The sequence below is a fragment of the Diceros bicornis genome, chromosome 36 (genome assembly GCF_020826845.1).
Source record: "Diceros bicornis minor isolate mBicDic1 chromosome 36, mDicBic1.mat.cur, whole genome shotgun sequence".
Lineage (NCBI taxonomy): Eukaryota > Metazoa > Chordata > Mammalia > Perissodactyla > Rhinocerotidae > Diceros > Diceros bicornis.
Genome location: NC_080775.1, coordinates 17321518 through 17347679, shown reverse-complemented (window position 1 = coordinate 17347679; position 26162 = coordinate 17321518). Strand labels below are relative to the sequence as shown.

General features: G+C 39.1%; 1 protein-coding gene across 1 annotated transcript in view; it reads left to right on the top strand.

Moving 5' to 3' along the window:
* Positions 1–4411: 4411 nt before the first annotated feature.
* The window catches only part of CUBN (cubilin), a 258176-nt gene continuing 236425 nt past the window's right edge, over positions 4412–26162 (top strand). The window contains exons 1-13 of the mRNA XM_058532490.1: positions 4412–4543; positions 4939–5068; positions 5980–6075; positions 6363–6401; positions 8674–8775; positions 9426–9529; positions 15550–15676; positions 16635–16797; positions 19895–20026; positions 20900–20995; positions 23096–23214; positions 23660–23846; positions 25326–25438. Coding sequence (XP_058388473.1) covers positions 4431–4543; positions 4939–5068; positions 5980–6075; positions 6363–6401; positions 8674–8775; positions 9426–9529; positions 15550–15676; positions 16635–16797; positions 19895–20026; positions 20900–20995; positions 23096–23214; positions 23660–23846; positions 25326–25438 — 1521 coding nt within the window. The 5' untranslated portion in view covers positions 4412–4430. The remainder of the gene's footprint in view (positions 4544–4938; positions 5069–5979; positions 6076–6362; positions 6402–8673; positions 8776–9425; positions 9530–15549; positions 15677–16634; positions 16798–19894; positions 20027–20899; positions 20996–23095; positions 23215–23659; positions 23847–25325; positions 25439–26162) is intronic.

Sequence of the window (26162 nt, the reverse complement as noted above, 5' to 3'; positions counted from 1 at the left end):
CTTCGGCAGCTCGGGTTCACTCCGTGTTGCAGAACCACACCACCTGTCTGTCAGTTGCCCTGCTGTGGCGGTGGCTCACATAGAAGAACTAGAAGGACTTACAACCATGCACTGGGGCTCTGGAGAGGATAAAAAAAGAAGAGCTGTGGAGCCAGGAAGAAGAAGAGGTAGGAAGGTGAGACCATGAGGCAGGATTGGGAGCAGAAGTCAATGAGTCATGAATTATTGATTAGCAATACACTGAACATACAGATGGAGAAACAGATATATCACCCTAATTCCATATACCATGTGTAATATCTGCCGCAAAGCAAAACACATTTGCAGGCACCTTGTTGAAGACGAGAAAGAGAGTGAAGTCTGGTAAGTAGAAATCAAGAGTACAACAGACCCCATTCCAAACTCAAGATGTGTAAATGGCATTGATATTATCAGTGTTCGGAATTAATGAAGGGCAAACCCTGTCCCGGTTTCCTCAGCTCCACCTCAAGGAAGAGATTGCTCCCCTTGGGTGGCCTGCTCTTGAAGATTCCTGCATTTAAATCTAATCTTGCTGTCCACCCACCCATCTGGGGTTCTGCCTTGCTTCCTGGAGCCACCTTGCCTGGTTCTCAGACATCAGTTTACCTGTGCCTCACATCCCTAGCTTCAGGTCAGCTATCCATCTTCCTCACTCAAAGTCCCCAATGCATATCTCTGTTCTGGAATCCTCTTCTATGAGAGGGGGGATTAGACAACACTGATTTTCCTTGTACCTAAGATTTTCAAGTCAACTGTGAATTCTTCTATCATTTCTTGCTTTAAGGAACCCATACCCAAGTGGTGGAAGAGGAAGGAGAGGTATTATTATGTATATTTATGTGATAATAACAGTTTATTTAGTGGACATTTCTTATGTGCCAGAGACAAATGTGCTAAACCTTTTATACACCTTCAGTACTGTTATTTTTATCTTTCTGCTGATGAAGAAACAGAATAACATGGTCAGGAAGTGATGGAGCTGGATTTCAAACCCAGATGAGGGAGCTTCAGAGCCCATGTTCTTAACCCTTCAACCACATGGTCTCCCTTAGAGGTGACTCTCGAGGGAAAAATCTGCAATGTATTCCACTTTGTATTCGTGTCATTTTGTAGCATGTCTAATACATAAAGGGCACACACAGAATGTTTGTGGAACGCATTCTGGATTAGGGACGAAACAGGAGCTTTGCTAGTCAATGAAAGACAGAGTTTCAGGTCTATAGAACGGTCACCTTGGGGGAGGGCTGAGAGGAGATTATTCACCTTCTACGTTTGAAAGCCACGGATTCTAAACCTATTTTAATTTGTCTTTGCCGAAGAAATTCTAAATAAGGCAGGTAAACAGAATGACTGATAATGCTGTGGAAACAGCAATTGATTTTTATATTGCTCCCACCAAGTCATCATACCCAGACGGTCTGACTTGCCCATTGATCTCAGCTAGAGTTGAGTGGGTCAGCTGGGTATATAAAATTCCCTAACTTGTCACCAAAAGTCAGTCAGACCTTGAAAGAATATTTCTTTCCTTTCTAACAAGAGGGACAATTAGGAATTGTATGCCTAGATTGAGAGCAGAGAAATTATCTTTACTTTGTTTAATAATAAACACATTAGGGGCCTGGCTCTGTGGCCGAGTGGTTAAAGTTCTGTGTGCTATGCTTCCTCTGCCTGGATTCACAGGTTCGGATCCTGGGCATGGACTTACTCCACTCACTAGCCATGCTGTGGCAGTGTCCCACATATAAAGTAGCGGAAGACTGGCACAGATGTGAGCTCAGGGCTAATCTTTCTCAAGCAAAAAAAGAGGAAGATTGACAACATATGTTAGCTCAGGGTGACTCTTTCTCAGCAAAAATAAATAAATAAATAAATAAAAATCACCTTACTAAAACAGGAAAATCCTGTAAAGGAGGAAGTTCTTACTGAGATCATGCTGGAGACCTTTTCTATTGCACTAAAAGGTTTGTTGAGTGCAGTCATCTTTAGGAGACTATAACCATGAAAAATTTATGTTCAGCCCTCAGAGATTTAGAATTGTCCTTTGTGTTGGAAGATTCTAGCCCAGCCTATTTTATCCTATTCTAAAGTTGATAAATATTTCAATGTCAAGCTTTTCCCCTACTCCTACCCCAAGTTGTTAAGCTTTTAAATAAACCTTGGACTAATGTAACTTTAAAGAAATGTATTCAACTCAAAATGCCATTTATTGTATTACACCCATTTCTTAAGACAAACGAACAACAAAATAACAAAAAATTCATCACTTGACCTCAGTATCACCTTAAGTAAATGGCATCTTGCAGCTATTTTTGCTGTTTTTGTTGTTGTGGTTTAATAGGTATAAAACAGTGTTACATTTCTCCATAATATCAAACTGTACCATCTTATTTAAGATTTTTTTATATAGATATTATCTAAAATTTTAAATGCAACTTCAAAGTTTTTCACAGACTATTTTTCTAATTATTATTATTTTTTTTTTGGTGAGGAAGATTGGCCCTAAGCTAACATCCAATCTTCCTCTTTTTGCTGAGGAAAATTAGGCCTGAGCTAATATCTGTGCCCATCTTCCTCTATTTTGTATGTGGGACACCACTGCAGCATGGCTTGATGAGCAGTGCATAGCTCTGGGCCCGAGATCCAAATCTGTGAACTTCGGGCCACAGAAGTGGAGTGTGTAAACTTAACCACCATGCCCCCAGGCTGGCTCCTATTTTTCTAAATTTTTGAAACCAATGAGTATACATGCAAAAGGATCCTTTTATTTCTTAAGATGGTTTCTATAGCAACCAATCTCCATCTCATGTTTCTAACTCTGGTTTCTATTTTATTTTTAAATTGTAAAATATACATAACATAAAATTCATCATTTTAATCACCTTTAAAGTTTAGTGGCATAAATTCACATTGTTGTGCAACTGTCACCACTATCCATTTCCAGCACTTGTTTTCGTCTTTCCAAAGTGAAACTCTTCACCCATTAAACAATACCTTTCCATTCTCCCTTCCCCCAGACCATTCTACTTTCTGTCTCTGTGAATTTGACTACTTTATTTCTTCATATAAGTGGAATCATACAGTATTTGTCCTTTTGTGTTTGGTTTATTTCACTTAGCATAATATCTTTAAGGTTCATCTATGTTGTAGAATGTGTCAAAATTTCTTTCCTTTAAGGCTGAATAATACTCCATTGTATGTATGTAACACATTCTGTTTATCCATTTGTATCTGTTGATGGACACTTGGGTTGCTTCCACCTTTTGGCTATTGTGAATAATGCTGCTGTGTGCATGGTTGTACAAACATCTTTTTGAGTCCCTGTTTTCAATTCTTTTGGGTATATACCCAGAAGTAGAATTGCTGGATCACGTGGTAATTCTATGCTTAATTTTTTGAGCATACTGTTTTATAGTGACAGCACCATTTTACATTCTCTCCGACAGTGCACAAGGGTTCCAATTTCTCCACATCCTCACCAACGCTTGTTGTTTTCTGGTTTTTTGTTTGTTTTTTAATAGCAGCTAGCTTAGTGGGCATAAAGTGTCAGCTCATTGTGCTTTTGATTTGCATTTCCCTAATGATTAGTGATGTTGAACATCTTTTCATATGCTTTCTGACCATTTTTGTATCTTCTTTGCTATTTCCTTTGCCCATTTTTAAATTGGGTTGTTTTTTTGTTGTTGAGTTGTGGTTCTTTATAAAAAATTCTGGATATCAATCTCTTATCGTATATATGATTTGCAAATATTTTTTCCCATTCTATGAGTTGCCTTTTCACCCTGTTGACAGTGTTCTTTGATACACAAAAGTTTTTCATTTTGAAGTAGTCCAATTTTCTGTTTTTTTCCTTGTGTTGCCTCTGCTTTTGGTGTCATATCCAGGAAATCATCACCAAATCCAATGACATGAAGCTTTCTCCCTGTGTTTTCTTCTAAGAGTGTTACAGTTTTAGCTCCTATATTTAGGTATTTGATTCATTTTGAGTTCATTTTTGTATAGGGTGTAAAGTAAGGGTCCAACTTCATTCTTTTGCTGTGGATATCCAGTTTTCCCAGCACCATTTGTTGCAAGGTGGCTACTTTCTTAAGCAGGATTGTTTTCGTGGCTGTTTTCAAAGCAGTTTGTTACCATTTCAAAGGTCAAACAGATAATGATTAAGTTGTGCATCACTTAAGGGTAGATTTTGACCTCTCAGAAGTTGAAGAGTACTGAAGATCTAAGATCATTTACATCCCTTAGGAAGGAAAAAAGAACATCGCCTTCTAGGGCAAAGAAGAAAGAACTGAAAAGTTGCAGGATGTTCTACAGGTCAAAGTACATTTGCCTGGTTTGCCTTCTTCCAACTCCCACACTGAGTTGGTTGGAGCGTCCTCCCTCTTACCCGACAGGCAGGAGGGTTGGTGAGGAACATGTCCTCACCTTTTCTTTGGAGTTTGATTATTTTATTGACATTTGCTGAATTAGATGGTGAAGCTGGAGGACTTGAGCTGCAGAGACAAAAAAGAAGTTCTGATCTCCAACAGTAAGTAGACACATGGATTATTTCTGATAGACTAAGGTAGTTCCTCATCAGTTTTCACAAATAGCTAGATAAGCAAAGGTGAAATTTTTCTTGAAGAAAACAATGATCTTTAAAACAAATAGGGAAAAACATTTGGACTATTGTATGGAATTATCTCCTTATACACAAATTTTTCATTTATCATTTTGCAATTAAGCAAAGTATGCAATTACTAGGAGATATCTCCAAGAAATTTGCAGAGAAAGAAATGGCAGATGAGCAGGGAGAATTTGGTGGAGTCAACCACAAAGCAAAGGTATATGCAATCTATAGTTATTCAGTGAGAAACTTTATTCTTTAGGTTTAAAAATTATGTGTGCTAAATACTGATGTGTTCTCTGCTTTGAATTATACAGGCCTCGAATGACTACAGAAAGGGGAAATTTAGTGTTTCTTACTGGGTCTACTCAAAACATTGAATTTAGAAGTGGATCCCTGGGAAAAATTAAATTAAATGATGAAGACCTTGATGAATGTTTGCATCAGGTAATGCAGTGGAAATATGTTGAAGCAATTTTGTATATCCATATAAGATCACTTAATTGAACAGGTCTTTATTAATCTGTACCTTGAATCTTGAGCACAGGGAACATAATTGGAGGTGAGACAAGTCCTTGTAAAGAACAATGCCCTAGCATTAATGATGGGTAGAGGGCGTAATGCTAGCGGGAAGTGGCTCATTGTGGAGGCTCATGTACTCTAGTCCAGAGAATGTACAGAGGGTACTGGGATGGCTCCACAAGGGAAGCAGGAAGGAGAGGGACCAGAGAAGTTTCCTTTTGCCGCGGAACACAATTGCCCAATTATTCCCCTGCCTTATTGAGTGTTTTCAGTGCTTGTTATTTACTACATCACACTGGTATATCAGTCATAGTGTTAGAAACTGGCATTATTTAGAGCTTACTATGGACCATCACTGTGCTCAGCCCTTTACATGCATTGCCTCATCTAACCCTCACAGCTACCCTATGAGGTTGGCTTTATTATTACTCCATTTGTAAGAGAGGAAAGGAAACCTGTAGCAGTTCAGTAACTTGCCTAACGACATACAATAAGTGGCTGAGCCAAGATTTAAAACCTGAAGAGTCTGATTCCAAGCCAGGCCTCTTAACGAGGACTCTAAACTGCTATTATGGCCAAAAAGGCGAATGGAAAATACTTTGATACATGGTTACGGAAAAGGGTAGATGGAATTATGCTGTGGCTATTTTAGTCTGATGATTATTATACATGGCATCGTTTTGGTTTTTATAATAATGGGCAAGATTTTAGTGCTTAGAATAGAATACTACTCAAAATATTAAATTTTATTCCTATCACATATACATGATTTTTTCACTAATATTTTCTTCCTCCTCCTCCTCCTCTTTTTTTCTTCTTCTTCCTTTTAAAATTAGATCCAGAAAAACAAAGATGATATTACAGATTTAAAAAGGAGTGCAATTGATCTGCCTCAAAATATTTCTAGTCAAATCTATCAGCTTAATTCCACGGTAAGTCTGACCTCCACATCGTTAGACCAAATGGGTTCGTTCTCCTTAATTCAACTTTGTAAGTAACCATTTCACAGAAGGTATACCAACTTGTGTCCTCTTTAGAAATTTAGCATGGTAATTACGGAATTTCTGGCTAAATGACACAGCTCTAATAGAGGATGTAGAGGTGGTGATGGGCAGAAGGTTGGAAATGCTGTGACGAGGGCTTGTTGCCTAACTAGGCCTCGCACATGTTCTGATAGCGACCTTCTTATTAACTGATGCTTTTTCCTCCCCCCTACTAGCTTATGGATCTTGAGAGAAAATTTCAAAGCTTACAGCAGGTGAGTCCCATAACTACTAGATATCTAATATCTTTCACTGAAAATACATTAGAATCATTGATGGAGCTGGTATTCTTATCTTAAGATGGACGGATGATCAGCATCAAGGACTTTGATTTTTCCCATAATTTAATTCTCATCACAGTTTATGCTTCCCAGGATACAGGTGAGGAACCTGAGTCCCAGGGAGATGAAGTGACGAGCCCAGGGTGGCTAGGCATGTGAGGCCTTCTGACTCTGAGTTCAGCAGTCCACGTGCTCCTCCTCCTACGCTGTCACTCTTGAACCATGTTATGGCAGGCTTAAGTGTGCTATACCTGGTCAGCTGGTGACCACCCAACTTGCTGATTCTGGCATCAAGGGCTGAGTTTTGAAAGGCCATGCATCCTCTCTAACATTAAACTCAGAAGTCTGGGGTGCATCACAAAATATTCCAAATTTCATTAAAGTACATTTGCTGGTGATTAAATTTGCACAATTTCTTAAAGCAAATCTTCCATAAGTTTACTACATGCTTTTAAACCAGTCCTTGAAATATTAGACTTCTTACCCCTTTTGTAGGTAGGTGACGTTTTTAAAATTTTCATGGAAGCCATAAACTTCTACCCAGAAAAATGCACAGAATGTCCCCATATTTAAAAATTTGAATGAAAGTCAGGGGATTCTGAGTTAAGACTCCCTACCCTAATATTCTTGATCTGTTTTGATTATGCTTCAAGCATTGTCCTCTACTTTGGTGTTTTAAATTTGATGAACAAGTTCATGTATTCTTTTTCCCAAGGAAAAGGAATGATAAATTGCCCTCTTAGCCTTGATCGTTTAAGCGAGTAGGTGAGAAAATGAGTGAGGAATCATACCTGTGGAGCAAGACAGAGCACTAGAATGTTCAGTTTCCTAGAGGGCTTCATTGTTCCCACCACATGTCAAGGGCTGGAGGCCATGGTCAAGATTAGCTCAGACTGTCCTCCCTCTCCTCATCCCCCGGGAAGCGTTTTTAATGATTTTGAATGTAAGTGCCTTTATGCCTTTGGATAGGGGAAGTGCTCTCGGGGCACTACAGGCCCCGTCATTCCCTATTGTTGTCCCCTGGACTCCTTTCTGATTCCATTTCCTGCTGCCCCCCTCCCTCCCCACCGGGCTTTTGAGTTTTTAATCCCCAGACAGCATCGCTTTTGTTTGCCAGAAAAACTTCTAATGAGTTTGTGGTCAACTTTCTTAACAGTGTCCTTTGATGAACAGGGCTCATTGTGGTACAGGCACAAAGATAGACAGAATAATGGAAGAAAACAGAGTCCAGGAAGAGACCCCCACATGTGCAGTCTCCTGACTTATGACAAAGGTGGAGACAGAATGGGCTCTGCAATCAATGGTGCTAAGTCAGTTGGCTCCCCTCCGGCTCTCAGTTTCATCTGTAAAATGAAGGGAACACTTCTTTCTGAGTCACTGAATATAAAAAACATGTAGTGAATACTTTCTCCCTATTTTAATTTTTAAAACAGTGAATTAGACTATGATTAGGCGAAATTAATAGAATAGCTTTCCTTGCATAATCTCTTGTCCTCCCTAAAGAATTTTTCTCTGCCCTCAAAGGCATTACGAATCTTATAAGATTGGAACTGATAGCTGACATATGGTAAGATTCCCCAGGTTGGGTAGACAAAGGCAGGTCTGTTTGTGACTGTGGTCTGAAAGTGGTCACGTGGGCACGAGAGTGCAGGGTGTACCTAAGCTGGCCACATTTCAAACAAAGGGACTTGCAGTGGAAAGAGTTCAGTCATCTTAACCCATGGGAGGAGGGGTGGCAGCAAAAGATGATCAGATTTCAAATGCTTGTCTGGAGGTACCAAAGATAAGAATAACAGCAAAAGAACTGGAATTTCCATTTTATTTTCTTAGTACAATGGGAATGTCCATTATTATTCCTACACTTGAAATCTTTATTCTTGTCCACCAACGAACATTTTTCCGGCGAACAATGCCTTTCCAAAGAATAAAGTGAGACTCTTCTCCCTCCTGCCTCATCCCATCCCCGGTTAAATGCATGTACAGTAAAGGAATATGAATAAGACTGTTAATAAGAAACACTTTTTGTTTTCTCACGAGAGACTTGATTTGAAGAAGAACTTAAGTCATTGGTTTAATGTCTAGAGGAAGACCCCGGTTGACTAGGAGTGAAATGTAATCCTCCATGCACACCTGCACTGAATCATGTCTTTCACTGCTGCCACCTGAAAGGATGATTGTCTCGCTGACCATCCTGTCTTTGTTTCAGACAGTTGACAAAAAGGTTTGCAGCAGCAATCCCTGCCAAAATGGTGGAGCCTGCCTCAATCTTCATGATTCCTTTTATTGTATCTGTCCCTCACAGTGGAAGGTGAGTCACTTGGTCTTTGGTTAAAAATGATGGTGAGTCAGCCTCTGTGGTTTCCTTGGAATCATTCAGACATATTTAATTCTCCACTCAAAGTTTCTAGGATTCTGTGGTCTCCCGAATCAGAATGTTTGGAGTATGCCAAACTGCAAACAATGGTGGGCATGATTATACAACCCATGGAATCCTAAGCTATCTTAAGGAGGGGTACACTTGATTGCATAACTACATGGAAGGGTATGATATTTTGGCTAGCATTCATTTAAATTGTTAAGTATTGAGACTACTAAATGAATCTTGACATAGCCAGGTAAATTTTCTTGCCCTTTTCTATTAATGGTGAAAATGTTTCTGACACACAGATTAAAAAAAAAATTGAGTATTCCCAGTCTTAGCGCCGCAGTGAAATGAGGATTAGCTTGTATAAGGACTCTTCTTGAGTGACTGGTGTGATGGTAAGAAGAGCTCTTTGGCTCTTTTGGCCAAATCTGAGTTCCAGAGGAAGGGTAACCAGAGATTAGTATTAGTATTATTGTATTTGTCTTGACCAAGGACTTCTTTATTGTCCATGTGTAAATCCTTAAACTTATCATGTTAGCCCCAGATGCCCCGGTGACCTGTGACACCTGACTCTGTTCTTTACATGAACACAGGGTCCTCTGTGCTTAGATGATGTTAACGAATGTGAGATTTACTCGGGAACACCCTTGGGCTGCCAGAATGGAGCCACATGTATAAATACAGCAGGGAGTTACAGGTAACTTTTTTCTTTCTTTTTTAAACAACAAGGATTTATTTTTCATACTCATGGGTCAGCAGATTGGCCACGGCGGCTCTGCTTCGGTTTAGGTTTGGTCTGCACGTCTCATTCTTAGGCCTGGGCTGGAGGAACAAGGGCTGCCTGAGGAATGTCCTTCTTACAATTTTGGTCAAAAACCATGGTTGAGGGTTGAGCAGAAACATGGAGTGTCTTAAAGCTTTGGCTCAAAACTGTCTGTCACTTTTGCCTATTTAAAAAGAATATAAAGAGAGTGGGTTTTTGAAAGACTTGAATATCCCCTAGTTAAGAACATCCAAGATTAACTATCTGCATTACCAGCAAAATTAGATACTCCATGGGGAAATATGTGGCTCTTATTTAACATACAAATAACCATTTATTTAGATGAGGAAAAGCTTTTGTGTCCTCAACTGTCACCCCATGAAGAAATGCTTTCTCTAGATTCCCTGAGGAACTGGAAGAAGGCCACTGAGGCTGGCATAGAGAGTAGGGACGACATGGTGCAAGATGAGGCTGAAAAGTTAGTAAGAGTCACAGCATTGAAGAGGCAGCCATTGAACAGCTTTAAGTAGAAGAGGGATACCCCATCATACCAGCAGGCCACTGCTGTACTCATTCAATAGATCAGTGAGCTAATAGATTAATAAGGATGTCTTCACTGAAGCGCTTATTAAAATGTTGATCACAACAAGATCAGAGAGTGAACTCAGGTTTTCTTCAAATAGTTAACTCTCATTTCCTTTCTTCAATTAGCCATAAGACCCCTTACCCCAATCACCATGCGGCTCCTATCTTCTCTTCTGATTTACCCTGTTGAATGGCTTGTCTACAGCATTCTGCTCAGCTCAGGAATTTCCCTCTCTGGGAAAACTTCCCTTCCATTACTAAGCTAAGACAAGCTTCACAACACCTCCATGTTCCCATCAAACTCTAGGAATATTGGTCACTAAAGGTATATTGGCTGACATGTTATTTTTTTAAATAATCAAGTCCAAAAATTTATGACAGATCAATCTTACTTTTGTATAGTTCCTTAAAATCACTTTTAAAAACATCTCTAGACATTGTTTTTGCCCATATTTTGGTTGGTCTCCTGTATTCTGTGATTATTAAAAGATGAAGAAATTGGTTCTGTTATGGCGTGAACAAATTCTTTCAATACTCTGGGGTATAATCTGACTGGAGTAAAGAGCAATTATTTGCTCTTTTACTAGTGTCTCTGCTATCTGGTTCTCCATTTCCCTTGTAAGGATATCCATTCTATTCTTTGCAGTAAAAATGAGTGCAGTAATTTTGTTTTTTCCCTTGTCATCTGTTAGCACACTGTTTTCTCAAAAAGCAGTCACAATCCTTCTCTTTTTCATTTAATTGATCCTTTTGTTCTTATCTTAAAATTTTTGCTCATTCCAGCTTAACTTATTCAAACTTCTGGTAGATACATCTATGGATTTAATCCTTGTGCACAACCAAAACTAACCACCTCTGGTTTAAATTAAGTATTATGTTATTAAAGAGCCTTTTGCTTTCAGGACGTTGTTTCTCATTTAAATGAATCCCCTGATCCCTGCCTTTGTAAACATTCAAACTTGGGTTAGATCCAAAATGCAGGTCTAATCTTTCATTCCCTTGAAAGCATTATCTCCTGATTTCTATTTATGGGCTTCTATCAGTGAGAATTGCTGCTTGGAGATATTGGTGACAAATGACTCCCAGCACTAATACTTTCCTGCCTTGCTGATGTCAAGAAGTATCCTGGAGATTAGATCTCACTCCTGGTCTTCCTTTATCATCATTGTCTTCTGGGGGCTTGCAAGCCAACAGATAACAAAGGTGGGCAGCAGGTGGGATTAGACCCATAGACCAAGTCAAAATTGTTTTTTTTTCCCCTTAGCACATTATTTTTACCCCTGCGAAATGGAAAAGGCAAACTTATTTTTTAAGACAACTATTTGTTGCATGTCAGGGGTTAGAGTTCTTGTTCAGATACAAACATGAAAGAGAGAGAGAACCATTTTATTTGTTGAGAGCTGCCTAAATGGCGGATTTAACATTCTAAGAACAATGCTGAGTTCTCTCTTGCATCTTCCTGTAAAAGAAAGCCCAAGGACTCATTGTGCTGACTCTGGTTTTGGTTTCTGGTCTCTGCCCTTCACAGATTTGCTGGAGGACATTAGAGAGCAGAACATTTAAATCTGGGTTCTTCCCCTCTATATGGGGATAGTTTGTGAAGCCTCATGAATTCTAGTTGATTATCTGTGACCTAAATACTCTAAATTAGGCATATGATAGAGACTTTTGGAAGGAATTAAAGAAAATAGAAAAATGTGCACAGGCATAAGATTAAATGCTTACTTTGTAGAATCTGTGTGTAATGAAACAGTGAACACTAAGATACTTTCTTGAGTTCTGTTAATTATGTGAGATTAAATCCTGTTAATCAGTAGCTTCCCTGAGGCTAGAAGCCTCTTCAACAGACATTTACTAAAGGAAACCTTGAGCTGCAGTTGAATAATCTAGACCTGCAGAAATGTGGTCATGATGAGTGGTTTGCTTTGGATTTGGGCCCCCCCTTAGAGTAAATGGGCTCTAACTCTTGGAGCCCATTTACTTGGGGAGACAAAGGAGTCTTTATTTAAAGGGATTAATAATTCCGAATTATAAAGACTTTTGAAAGATAAACATTATGCAAATACTAATTAATTGGAAGCCCTATTTCATAGGAAAATTTCTGGTAAAAAATTCTTTTTTTAAGTTAATGAAAGCAGAGTAAGGAAAACCATTGTCTGTCTCTACCCATTCTTGTGGTTTGAGTCTTGCCCCCAACTGCATCAGACAGCTAACATAATATTTTGCTACTTCTCAATTTTGTTATTGCTTCTTTGTTCTGAAGAATCGATTCTTATCGTTCCTCTGCTTACTTTAGATTTAAGACAGCCCTTGGGATCCAAATTTGCCATGCGTGGATGGTGTATGTTATATACATGAGGCTCCGATCTAGAAGGCTTTCTAGAAAAAATAAGTTGAGTTTGTTGTTTGTTTTTATCCTCCAGGAACACAATGATGATTAGCATATTTTGTATTATTTATTTCTATTCTTATCACTGCTGGATTTTAAAACATGCAGAGCAGATGAGGATAATCTGGTTTTAGCTCAGACGACAGTTAGGTATTAAATTTATTAACTCTTTCAGTTAGTCAGTTACATTAATATTGCACCATGGACTCTAACACAAGTTAAGCTACGACTACAAAAGTGTATTTGACCTCTTCTCACTTGCCAAACGCACTTGCAGTGTTTTTGAAGACTGAAAAGCCCAGTTTTGTTCTGCTGGAACCAAACCAGCAGCAATAGAAGGTCATTACAAAAGTGACTTCTGCAGGGAGGTATATAATTCATTACTCTTTTTCTTTAAAGGGCATATCCAGACACCTTGAGAATACATTTTGCATGCAAACACTGTTATGTTGAAAAGACACATAAAAATGGAAAGTCTTCAATTAGCTCTACCTTTCTGAACCAGGGAATGTGACATGGAAAAACAATGGTGCAGAAGTAACACAGACTTAGGTTTTAATTCATCTTCTGCCAGTTACTAATTCTGTGGCCTAGGGCAATGTGAGCCTTGCCAGTAAAATGGGATTAATAATACTTGTCTTTGAGGATCCTAGCAAGGAAGCTGACAGTGTACTTGGCTTCCTCTCTCCCTCCCTCCTGCTTTCTTCTTCTCACATTACCTAAACTTAAGGGAAAGAAGTACACTTCGTAGCTGTTTAGAGAAGAGTGTAGGATTAAAATTTACGGATCTCCAAGTGACACTATCAAGGGAGAAGGAAGAGAGACAACAAGAGAGAGGATTTAACTGCAGGTCTAGGAACCAGAATCTCCTCTCCAACCTTAAGCCATTTTCCAACAGCAAAGCACTTAGTGATAAGATAAACACAGTTTCCTGGGCACTTCCTACAGGAAAATGCCTTTAGACCCCAAGGTGAAAGTCGAGTTCAGAGGTTGGCAATAGCATTTTATAAGAAACAAAGGTGAACAATAGGTAGGAGAGAGGTCAGGATTTAAACCTGGGTAGTTTTTTCCCCTGGGGTCCTGAATACTCAGACCTCTCATACATGAAAGACTTGGAAAGCTAGTAATAATTGGTTTAAAGATTTAAAAAAATTGGGGGGGGGGGCCGTGAAAGTGGTGGTAAAATAAACTTTTAGCAGAGAAGTCACTTGGATCAAATGCTCGAATATGTATATAAAAGGGTCTAAAGTTCTATAATCTCCAAGAGTCTAATTAAATTCTCTGGAAGAATAGTCTGGGTAAGGCTGGGAGAGTAAAGAGGAAAGGGAAGAGAATATGACAGGGAGAGTATAGAAAGAGAGAGATGAGAGGAAGATAAATAGCTATGGGTAGGGAATGAATAATTGAATTTCTTTTTGAGGTTAATCATCTATTGCTATTAATCTATGACCTTGTCTTAATGAGAAAGGCAACCTTGGACTGCTCAGAAATGTAATTTATTAGTGGAACAACTTTTACACAATTATATATTGATGTTGCGAATTGTATGGGACATTCTTAGACAAAAAAACTATTCATTTGTCTGAAATTCAAATTTAGCTGGACGCCCTGTATCTTTATTTGCTAGATCTGACAACCCTACATGTGAGAGTGCCTGAATGGTACTCATCATATTCTTACTCTCCGTTTCTCACCACATTCATTGATCTCTTCTTCCTTAGAACCCATTCAAACAAGCCACCCCAGCAGTTGTTTCTGAGACCCTCTTTGGGTACACCAAGTTCTGTGACCAGAGTGTGGCTTTTTTGCTTCTCAAATAGCCAAACTCTCATTTCCCACACTGTCAATCACACGTTTGTTTTCATCCGTGGACATCAGCTAAGCATCTTGTGCCTCAACATGTATTGTTAAAAGAGCTTCTTCGCCTTGTGGAATGGCCCTTTTTCCAGAACATTCAGAAACTAGTTCACAGTTCATGGCCATGCAGGTCCTCCCCATTCCTGGTCTCTGACACTCAGCCTCGATGGTTCGTTTCTTCCAAGTGGGCCAGTGCTGCTCAAGTCAGGCCAACATGACCTCTGGGCCTGGCTTTTCTATCCATGGGATGTGCTCAGACATGTGGAAGTAAGCTTAGGCTCTGTGACTCCTCTATCCCTTCCCATTTCCCAACTGCATTCTCACACCTTCCACATTCCCTTTGAAGCTACAGTACAGATATAAAGCTAACTCAGCAATTTTAAGAATTACATTAGTTTAAAACAACTTTGCTTATTTGATTATTATTGAACTGAAATCTCTTAACAATAAACACTCACTGCTAGCTTAGGTATTGTGTAATAATTACATTTTGTTATGAGTTAAAATGTGACTATGAAAGAAATGTTGCTATGTTAACTACATCTCTTATGGATAGAGGAAGTATTGCCCTTTGTAATATAATCATAATTATCGTAGACTCTGAGATGTGGATATACCATTGCCTGTGGGCTTATACAATCCTAGAATTGTATAAATTCTAGGAATTTGTCAGTTCAGTGAAGGTCACCTACGCTTACTGGTGGGTCTGGTTGGACAGACGGTGAATGGACTTATTGGTCTCTCCCTTTACTGTCTTGAATAAACTCCATCACCCTCAGTTTATAGATGTCTGACCTGTGAAAGTGCTGTTTGATGACATGATACCAGAAAAATTTATAGCGATAGTCTTAGCCCAGATAGTAAGTCATGCCCCTCTAACACTGTGTTTGAGACGATAATACATTTACTCAATCCACCACTTGAAGCAGAGCGGTGATTTTCTTCTAAGACTCCAGCCAGTGAATCTGGTTTGCTGGTTTATGATTCCACGGAATTCCATTCCATGAGTCCATGTGAACATCACTGAAGTGCAGTTGGAATTTTTTTTTTTTAATTGATGCTAAGAAGCAGGCACTCACCCTGAAGCGTAAGCCCTGATGCTGTCCTCTTGTATGATCAACAGTTGTCACTGCTCACCTGAGACTTATGGCCCCCAGTGTGCATCCAAATACAATGACTGTGAGGAGGGCTCCACGGTGCTCTGCGTCCACGGCATCTGTGAGGATCTAGTCCGCGTGCAGGCTGGACAGGTGGGTCTCTTCTGGAATGTGGCTCCTTGGAGGGAGTCACGGTTATTAGTTCTTCATCCTGCGTGACTGTGTACAAGCACGGCCCTGTGGGGCTGCAGAGAGGAAGTCACTTCCTGCCCTTAAGCCAGGCACAGGCAAGGACGAGATGAGAGTTGTCGGTAAATAAGCAGAAAGGTGGACCCAGAGGTTGGTTTCATTACATAAATTACTACCATTTTTATTATTCCTGCATAAATCTCTCTGTGAGACCTGACCTTCTCGTGACCTTGTGAGTTTTAACTGTGACAATACATGGAAACACAAAAGGCCCACTCTTGTCAACAACATGCAGTTTTAAGGAGTCTGGATTTTTCTGGCCCTGAGCCCCTGTGAGTGCTGCAGACTGTGAACCCATGTCCCTGAGTGACCCTGTGCTCTGGGTCCTGATGACCTTAACTCCTGACCCTCAAGGTGGCCCAACCCCAGCCCACTTGGCCTTGCATGAGACCTTCGGGTCTTTATTTTTAGTTCTGTTTTTTTTGTCCCCATGTGATGGAAAATGGTTCCCTTCCAATGATAGTGGGAGGGGGAGTGTAGGTGGGAGGGTGAGGAGAGGCTTTCAAAAAGGAAACAAACAGAATTGATTTTCCAAGGTCTGTGCCTCCATGGGTGTTTTTCTTTCTAAAAACATAGCAGGCTGAGTTGATTGACTTTAATTATATTGACTTACAGTTCTTGATTGTTGTTGCTCTTTCCCTGGCATCTTTGGGGCAAATTATAGGTTTCCCTTACTCTGAAATACAGATGTTTCTCTTTTTGCATGGTCTGGTCTAAATGCTTAATCATATGGGAAGAAAAAGAGAAGCCACTCAATTGGCCTTAAGGAACTGAATGTTAGAGGATAAACAGTTGGGGGTTTGGTGCGATTTTCAAAGGCTTTTCTGGATGGTCTTTATTCACACTCTTGTCATCCCGCCAGCCCAAGTACAGCTGCAGCTGCGATGCTGGGTGGACGTCGCCGGAGAACAGCTCGGCCTGCACGCTGGACAGAGACGAGTGCAGCCTCCAGCCTGAGCCTTGTTCATCCCTTGTCCAGTGTTTCAACACTCCAGGCTCTTTCTATTGTGGGGCCTGTCCAATAGGTATGTGGGCAGGTCCACGCCCAGCCAGAGGTGCCATGCTGGGCTCTGCAAGCCGGCCAGACAATGTGCCATAATCAGTTTACTTCCACTGTCGAAGGATAAGAAGACCATTCTCAGGAGGTGTTCCAGTCTAGTTTCATGTCCTATTTCACTAACTCCTGCCCCAGACCATCTTACTGTTGTAACGATTCAACAATAGAAATGGGAGGTTTGTCCCAAACTGTGCTGGAGTCAAACATTGGGGGCAGGGTTAGCCACAGAGTTTGTGAGGTCAAACATTTTATTGCGATGGCCATTAACTGACTAGACTTGAGATCAAAAGACATGTGCTCTGGTCCCATCTTTCATACTAGACAAAGGTTGGTAAACTTGGGCAAATTATTTGACCTCTTAGTATCTCCACCAGAGTCCAATAGTTCTCACCTGTGTGTCTTATTAGAAGACCCTGTGGCCTTGCTGTAAATAGGGATGTCTAGCTCCATCACAGACCTACAGAGACCAGATCTCCCGGGGTGGTCATGTTGAGTTGCTGAAAACATGGACTGTGGACTCAGAGACTACCTGGGTTTGAGTCCAAGCTTCATCTCTTACTATATGAGATCATTGTCATCCATTCAACGCAGATTTGTAGAGCAGATCACTGTGCTGGGTGCACTGGAGGGCAATTAACCAGACCTCGGAGAGTTTACAAGACCCATCTGCACTCCGTGGGTGTTCTTGGAAAGTGGAGCACTAAAAGAATATAATAATAGCAACTGTTTTTTTTTATGAAAACATTATTAAGGACTGTGCTAGGCAATTTTTAATTCTTGCAACTACAACACAAACAAGAAATGGTAGGAATTAGTATTATTCCCATTTTAAAATACAGAAATTTGAGGCTTAGAGGAGGCTTAGAGAGGCTTAAGATCACACAGCTTACAGGCAGCCGGGATTCAAACCCAGGTCTGCCTGACTGTGGCTCTGAGCTGAGCTGCTGAATACTCTGTTATTCTGTCTTGCCAAGGAATCCCGTGACTTTTGGTTTAGTGACTTTCTTCATGTTGTATGTTAGCATCTTGTACAACTGGAAAGACATTGGAAAAAACATGTAAAGACTTTTTCTCTCTTAATTCTCAGGGGCAAGCAAAATTTGCAAATAATCGTATTCTTGAAGGTAATTTGCCAGTGTCAATCTTTAAAGACTAGAAATCGAAAAAATAAATTATTTAAATTATAGGATGGGCAATGTGTTCTGACATTCTTTTTATTGTTGAAGAGAAAAACAAAAGCTTTTTGTTTTCCTGTTAATCACCTTGTTTTTCCTAAATATCAAAGTAATATATGCTGCTTATAAAATATAAAGGAACTACAAAAATATGCAAAAAAAAAAAAAACACACAGAAAAAAATATACATACAATAGTCTTCCCTCATCCATGGGGGCTATGTTCCCAGACCCCCAGAGGATGCCCAAAACCACAGATAGTATCAAACTCTATATATACTATGTTTTTTCCTATACATACATACCTGTGATAAAGTTTAATTTATAAATTAGGCACAGTAAAAGATTAACAACAATAACTAACAAGGAAGTTGGCTTTGGGGCCATTATTAAGTAAAATGAGAGTTACTTGAACACAAGCCCTGGGATACTTCAAGAGTCAGTCTGATAACCAAGAGGGTTACTAAGTGACTAATGGACAGGTAGCATACAGTGTAGATATGCTGGACAAAGGGATGATTTGTGTCCCAGATGGGACAGAGCAGGGTGGCGGAGATTTCATCCTGTTACTCAGAATGGTGTGCAATTTAAAACTTATGAATTGTTTATTTCTGGAATTTTCCATCTAATATTTTTGGATCCAGGTTGACCGCAGATAACTGAAAGTGTAAAGTGAAACTATGGATAAGGGAGGACTCTTGTAGTCTTCTGGCTCAGAGGACCACCGTTAACATTTGGGCATATTTCCTTCCAGCGTTTTTTTTTTGCGCACTCATTTCTTCACCCACGAAGATGATAATTTTCTTAGGTAGCTTTTTAGAAGGGAACTCTTCTTAGATCAAAGAAAATAAATATTTTAAAGGATTTAAAAGGTTTTGCAAGTTCTTATAATTGTGATCATTTGAATTATAGGAGTAATGAAACTTATAACAATTGAACAACAGAAATGTCTTAAGTAAAATGATATTTTTTCTTTGCTTTAATCTCATTCTCCTAATGAGACCACTGTTAACAATTTGTTCTGCCTCTTCTACCTTTTCCTTCCCTCATACAATCACATAGACACATATGCAGGTTTTTAAAGAATTCTTCCCCATTGAGAACATAGTCTGCATATTATTCTAAAATTTGGTATTTTTTTAAATAATTTTATTTATTTATTTTTCCCCCAAAGCCCCAGCAGATAGTTGTATGTCATAGCTGCACATCCTTCTAGTTGCTGTACGTGGGATGCGGCCTCAGCATGGCCGGAGAAGCAGTGCGTTGGTGCGCGCTGGGGATCCGAACCCGGCCGCCAGCAGTGAAGCGCATGCACTTAACCACTAAGCCGCGGGGCCGGCCCTAAAATTTGTATTTTTGATTAAAATGTATTTGGGAAAATTCTTTCGATATGTGTGTATGCATGTTATTAAAAATAATTTTTAGTATTTGATGATGTAGGTGAGTCATAATACGTTCAGCTATGCCCCTATTGACCAGTGAGAGTTCTCCCCCCATTTTAAACAATGCTGCAATAGACATCTGCTTACCTACATCTTTATATACTGGCAATTTTATCACTGTAGAATAAGTTTTAAGAAGAGGAATTGTTAGTCAAAAGGGATGTATTTTTAAAATTTTAATGAATACTGCTAGATCTCTTTCCAAATAGGTTTTATTTATTTAAATTCTGACTATCAGCATATAAAGTACCCTGTTTGCCCACCTCTTTGCCAAAATTTGATTCTAACAATTTAAGGCAATTTTTGCCAATCTGATAGGTAGCGTCTATCTCATTTTAATCTATAGTTCCTTACAGTTAAGCAGGTCTTTATATGTTTTTGGCTATTTACATTTCTTCTTTGTTGATTTATCTATAGAGCTAACTTTTCAAATCTTCTTATTTTTCTAGGCTGGCAAGGAAATGGATACTATTGTGAAGATATTGATGAATGTGAGATAAACAATGGCGCTTGTTCTCTGGTTCCCCGTGTTGAGTGTGTGAATACACTTGGATCTTACCACTGTGAGGCCTGTCCACCAGGTGCTACAGCAAATTTCTTGATACCATTACAGGCAAAACATACATTTCAAAGCAGATCTTGTGCTGCATTTTAAATATGACTTCTGTCTAAGGAGATATACTGAATAGTGCAGAAAGTTTCATTTAACTTATGGATTCAGGGCACATTACTACAGCTATATTATAAGAAAGAAAGAAAAAATATTTTGAATATCGATGAAAACAACAAGGCTTTACAAACTGTGAAATAGCATGCTGAGACAATGCAGAATTTGAAAAATTTTCTCTGTGAATCACAGACCTATAGCTCCATTGTCCCCACAAATAATTTATTAATATAAAGCACTCATGAGATGTTTTACATATAAAGTTTACTAAATAGGCGTAATAGTAGGCATATAATACACATTAGTTTCTTTCCTTCTGGAAAGAAGTCATTACTGCTATTCTTTAATCTAAATTGAGTTACTATCCAAGAAGTTCAGGGAGAACTGAAACCCAATATGTTTTATTAATATGAAACAACAGTACTTTGGACTTCTGCAATAATTTAGCTGTAAGATCATCAAAGTGACTGTAATTAAAAAATGTCAGCTTCCTTAGTGTCAGCACTCTCTGAGTCTACCAGTAGTTTCATAGTCTTTTTATTTTCATTTTTTATTTTTGTCATTAGAAACAGCCCAGAACATTGTTTCTGAAATTTGCTTCCTAATTCTTGTTGTCCCTTTTCTTAATTATGGAATTTTGTTTATGACACCTCATATTCATGTTTTCTGCTTTGATGATAGAGGATCTCTGGTTGGTCTGTTTCATGATATTTGATTCCCAGATTGGGATTCATCTTCTCGAATATTCTAACGTTGTTTGTCATGTCTCTGCTCTTGCTGTGATCAGGGTACGAGGGCAATGGAAGAGTGTGCACACTCATAGACATCTGCTTGGTCGATAATGGAGGCTGCCACACAGATGCGTCATGCTCCTCAGTTCTAGGTAATGACTCATCTCTCCCTCTGGTTTGGAGTATTTTAATATGACCTTGTAAACAAATCAACATTTAAAAAACAAAGTCCCCTATCTTCAAAATTCTTATTTTGATCTTCAAAAATTAATCCATGTTATGAAACTATACATTTGGATTTTTTAATGCAATAAGCTATGCTCTTTTATGATCTGCTTGAATTTAGCAATTATTTCCCAAGATAATTAAGCCAGCTAATTAATTCATGACTGTATTCCAGCAAGCAGGAAAGAGGAAAAGTGGAAGGAGGACATGTCAACTCCCTCCAAGGACTCTTCCATTTTGATGCCATTGACCAGGACTGAGCCTGGTGGCTAACCCAGGCTGCAAGGGAGGCTGGGAAATGTAGTCTTTATTTCAGGTGCCCATGCCACCAGTTAAATAAGAGGTTCACTACTAAGTCAGGGAAAAATGGATCTAGGGTGATAACCAACAGAGTCTGCAATGCTGCATAAAAGTAGCTTCACCTCCTATGATTTTTAAAATATATATATTGCTAAATTTTCTCCCAGAAATGTTGTATCGGTTTATATACCCATTAACAGTATATGAAAATATACCTTTACCCCACCCTTGACAATAATGGATACTGTTGTAATTTTTCATTGTGGTCAATTTTATAGGCAAAAATTGCCTTCCTATTATTTTAATTTTGACTAAGTCAAAATTAACTTTTTTGATTAGTAATAATTAATAATTAATACTTTTCACATATTTACTGACCATTTTTGTTTTTCTCTTTGTTCACCTGCTTTCTCATTGATTTGTAAAATTTCATTCTGTACTAAGGACATCATCTCATTATCTGTCTTATGTTTTACATGTATTTTTTCTGGCATGTTGTTTTTATTTTAATTATGTGGTGGTATTTTCTGTTTAGAAGTTTAAATTTTCTATATATTCAAAACGGTAAATCTTTTCTTTTAGGATTGCTCCCCTTAGAATTAGGCCTTCTCTACTGAACTCTTTAAAAATAGGCAAGTGTGTGTTCTTTTATACTTTGATTTATTTATTTATTTAATTTATTTATTTTTTTTTTTTAAAGATTTTATTTATTTTTTTTCCCCCAAAGCCCCAGTAGATAGTTGTATGTCATAGTTGCACATCCTTCTAGTTGCTGTATGTGGGACGCGGCCTCAGCATGGCTGGAGAAGCGGTGCGTCGGTGCGCACCCGGGATCCGAACCCGGGCCGCCAGCAGTGGAGCGCGCGCACTTAACCGCTAAGCCACGGGGCCGGCCCCACTTTCATTTATTTTTAACATTAAGATCTTTTATCTTTTTAGGATTTATTTTCATCTATAGCATCAAATAGAGATCTACCTTGATATTTTTGTCCAAATGGGTGGCCCAACTCCATTTACTGAATAATGTATCATATCTCTTGCTATTTCAAAATACCACTTTTGTTTCTATTAACTTCGCATAAATAAAATAACATATAAGACTTTTATGTATATACATATATATAGACTTGCGACTATTTAAATGTTTATTAAATGATTAACAGCATACTGTTAGATTAGGAGCAAGGATTCTAGAAAAATGCTGCTTGGATTTTGATTTTTCCCTTGACATTCTAACTGAATGTCCTTGGTCAAGGCACTTAATCTTTCTTTGCTTTGTCTTCATCTGTAAATGGGGATTATAATAGTACCTATTTATAGGGCTCTTGAGAGGATTAAGTCAGTCAATATATGCACAGGGCTTGCAACAGATGGCATCATCACAAGAATACTCTTTTCTGCTGCCAACCCCTCCATGATGAGAAACTCCCCTTTCCCCTGGTGAACCTCACATGTGTACACAACTCAGGACCATGACATGGACTGACAGCAGCAGTGTCAATCTGTATTTAAAGTATTAGAAATGTGTAATGCCTTTCTTGTTCTAAGACGAAAAATAGAAACATGAAGATTCTAATATTTTCTCCTCGTATCTTGTTTTGTCTGCCCCTAGGGATATGCAGACTTGACCTTGGCGATTTCTTGTCTATACAACAGAGCCTGAGTTTTGTTGCTGGATCTGAATCAAGCAGAATCGTATTTACACTTCCATTTTTATTTCTGAACAGGTTCCTTACCTCTCTGCACTTGTCTCCCTGGATATACTGGAAATGGTTATGGGCCAAATGGATGTGTGCAGCTCAGTAATATTTGCCTGAGTCACCCCTGTCTAAATGGCCAATGCATCGTGAGTCCTTTCTTCTTCTTGAGGAGATAGAGTACTTGAGAATAATTTTAGTTTCACTTCTGTGAAATACATTTTCTATGATTCGAGAATTTTAAGGTAATGATTTAAGCTTAAGATGAGGGGCTGTCAATAACTCTCAGATAAAAGATAGGTAGTAACTTTAGTTCCCAGGAAAAACCAATGAATTAATTTTTTTTTTCTCAATGATTTAGAAAGTAGTTAAACAAAGCCTACAGTTTGATCCAGACAAATCTGACTTGTTATACTTAGCAATCACCGTTTAAATGATTGAATACAAGTTAGGCTACTGGAAGATGCTTGCGGCTCAAGCATCTACGTATCTGCTACATACATCACATAGCACCACTTTTCTTTGTTATTTGTGATGATTCAAGTCAATTTCCTATCCATTTGTTTTAGGGTGTTATATTTTTTCTTTCCTTAGGAAACAGTCTCTGGTTATTTTTGTGAGTGTGACTCAGGTTGGGCTGGTATCAACTGCACAGAAAACATCAACGAGTGTCTGAGCAACCCGTGCCTGAATGGGGGAGCTTGCGTCGACGGTGTTAATGCTTTCAGTTGTGAATGCACAAGTTTCTGGACTGGACTTCTCTGTGAGATTCCCCAGCAAGGTATGCTCAGCGTTTCTTGTACCACAGATGCTTACAGCTTAGAAGTATCATCCTTTAAGGAGTCCTGCTGCAGATTCTTCCACTGAACCTACTTTCTTTTCCGGTTGCTCAAGTGCTTAGAACTGAACCTTTCCTTGCAGAAAATAGTACAGAATTTACCAGCTGAATATATCTCAGTTTAAGCCAGAAGAACCTTTTCCTCAAAAGAAAAATTAAATGAGTATTTGCCATTTTCGTTATGTCTGTTCTGAAAAAATATGCTAAGGTTTTATAGTTTTCTAAGGGAAGGTTTTCTCTATAGCAACCATTTAATTTCCGTAGAATATTAAACATAATCATGTTGCTCTCCTACTCTAGAATATATGGTGACTCCCCATTGCTTGTTAAATAAAGATTGAGACTGTTTTTCAGTTATCCTCTACAACCAGGCCTCACCCTATCCATCTAATCTTATTGTTTGCTAATTCCCTAAGAATACTCCCATTCAAGCCAGACTTCTTTCCTTACCACCCGACCCCATGTGCCACCATGAATATTTCTGCCATGTTCCTTTATTCGGGATATTTCTTCCCCAAACCTCTCCAAATTCCTTCTTTGCTTCCCATCGAAATGTATCTGTCCCTCAGGAGGACTTCACATTCAACCTCCTCCATAAAGCCTCTACTGACTACTCTACTCCTCGCTTATTACTCCTGATTCTGAATCAGTACATTTGTGGAGACTTTGTGATGTATTTATGACTATGGTAGACCCTGGGGAGAAATAAGGAAGCATAAAATATTGTCTCCACATATTATCTGCTTATCTTGCAGTTGAGGAGACAAGACATACAAAATGAGAGACAAGAATGAAAGATAAGAACTAAATTGTGGGGCCGGCCCCGTGGCTTAGTGGTTAAGTGTGTGAGCTCTGCTGCTGGCGGCCCGGGTTCGGATCCTGGGCGCGCACTGACGCACCGCTTCTCCGGCCATGCTGAGGCCACGTCCCGCATACAGCAACTAGAAGGATGTGCAGCTATGACATACAACTATCTACTGGGGCTTTGGGGAAAAAAAGGAGGAGGATCGGCAATAGATGTTAGCTCAGAGCCCGTCTTCCTCAGCAAAAAGAGGAGGATTAGCATGGATGTTAGCTCAGGGCTGATCTTCCTCACAAAAATAAATATAAAAAAAAAAAAGAACTAAATTGTGTGGGGTCAAGTCAAGTATCATAGAGGCAGAGAGAACGGGAGCCAGAGAAAACACAAAGAGGCAGGAGGGTTTCATGGCGGAGACGAAGAGACATCAACTGGACTTTGAACAAGAGGTGGGATTTGGGTGGGTGTCGAAGGAAAAAGGGGTCAGGGGAGAAGAAAGAATGGCAGGGCTTTTGTCTCCAACTCAGGTTTCTCTAAATATTTCATCAGCAGGGGCAGAGTTACCTAGCCTCTTCCTTTTTGGAGTCTCTGGAAAGCACAGTCCATCTTCTTTTCCTTTGCAGTTTGTGGAGGGTCCCTGTCAGGGATGAATGGAAGCCTCGGCTATATGAGCCCTGATGTTGGTTATGTTCATGACATTAATTGCTTCTGGGTTATCCAAACTGAAGAGGGAAAGGTAAATGTAGTATCTCCTGTCTAAATGTACATTTCATTTACATATATGAATATGTAATCTGTGTATATATTACATAAAATAATGTAATCATAACTCAACTCTCATATGCTGAGGACTTACTAAATGTCAGGCTTTGGGCTAGACATTTTGCACACTTTTCTCTAAATTTACACTAACTCTTTGAAATAAGTAATAGAATCGTCATTTTATAGATGAGATAATAGAAACTTAGAGAAGCTAAGTAATTTTTTTTAACACTCCTTAGCTTGTAATTGGACTAGTTGGATTTCAAAGTCAAGCTCGTCTGCTTCTAAAGTCCATGGATGATTCTCTACATGGGTTGGCTGACTGCAGGCAGTACTTTGTAAAGTCATGTTGTTACTGAGACAGCAGTGTTTGAAGATGATCACTCAATAATGTTGATTATTATGCAAAAATGAGGACTGCAATTAAAATGATTTTCTTATCAATGTCTTCTCTCTGCCATTGCATGTGCCAACGTGCTATGCTAATTGCTTCACATATATGAGATCATTGTATTTTGACTCTCATAACCCTGAAAGATAAGAATTATTATCCTCATCTTACATATGAGGAAATGGGGCGTAGAGCAGCTGAGGAATTTATCCAAGGGCACTTGGTTTGTAAGTGGCATGCGGTGACCTGAACCCAGGCCATTCAAGTCCAAAGATGCTGAACTGCTGCATAAACACTTCAAATTAAG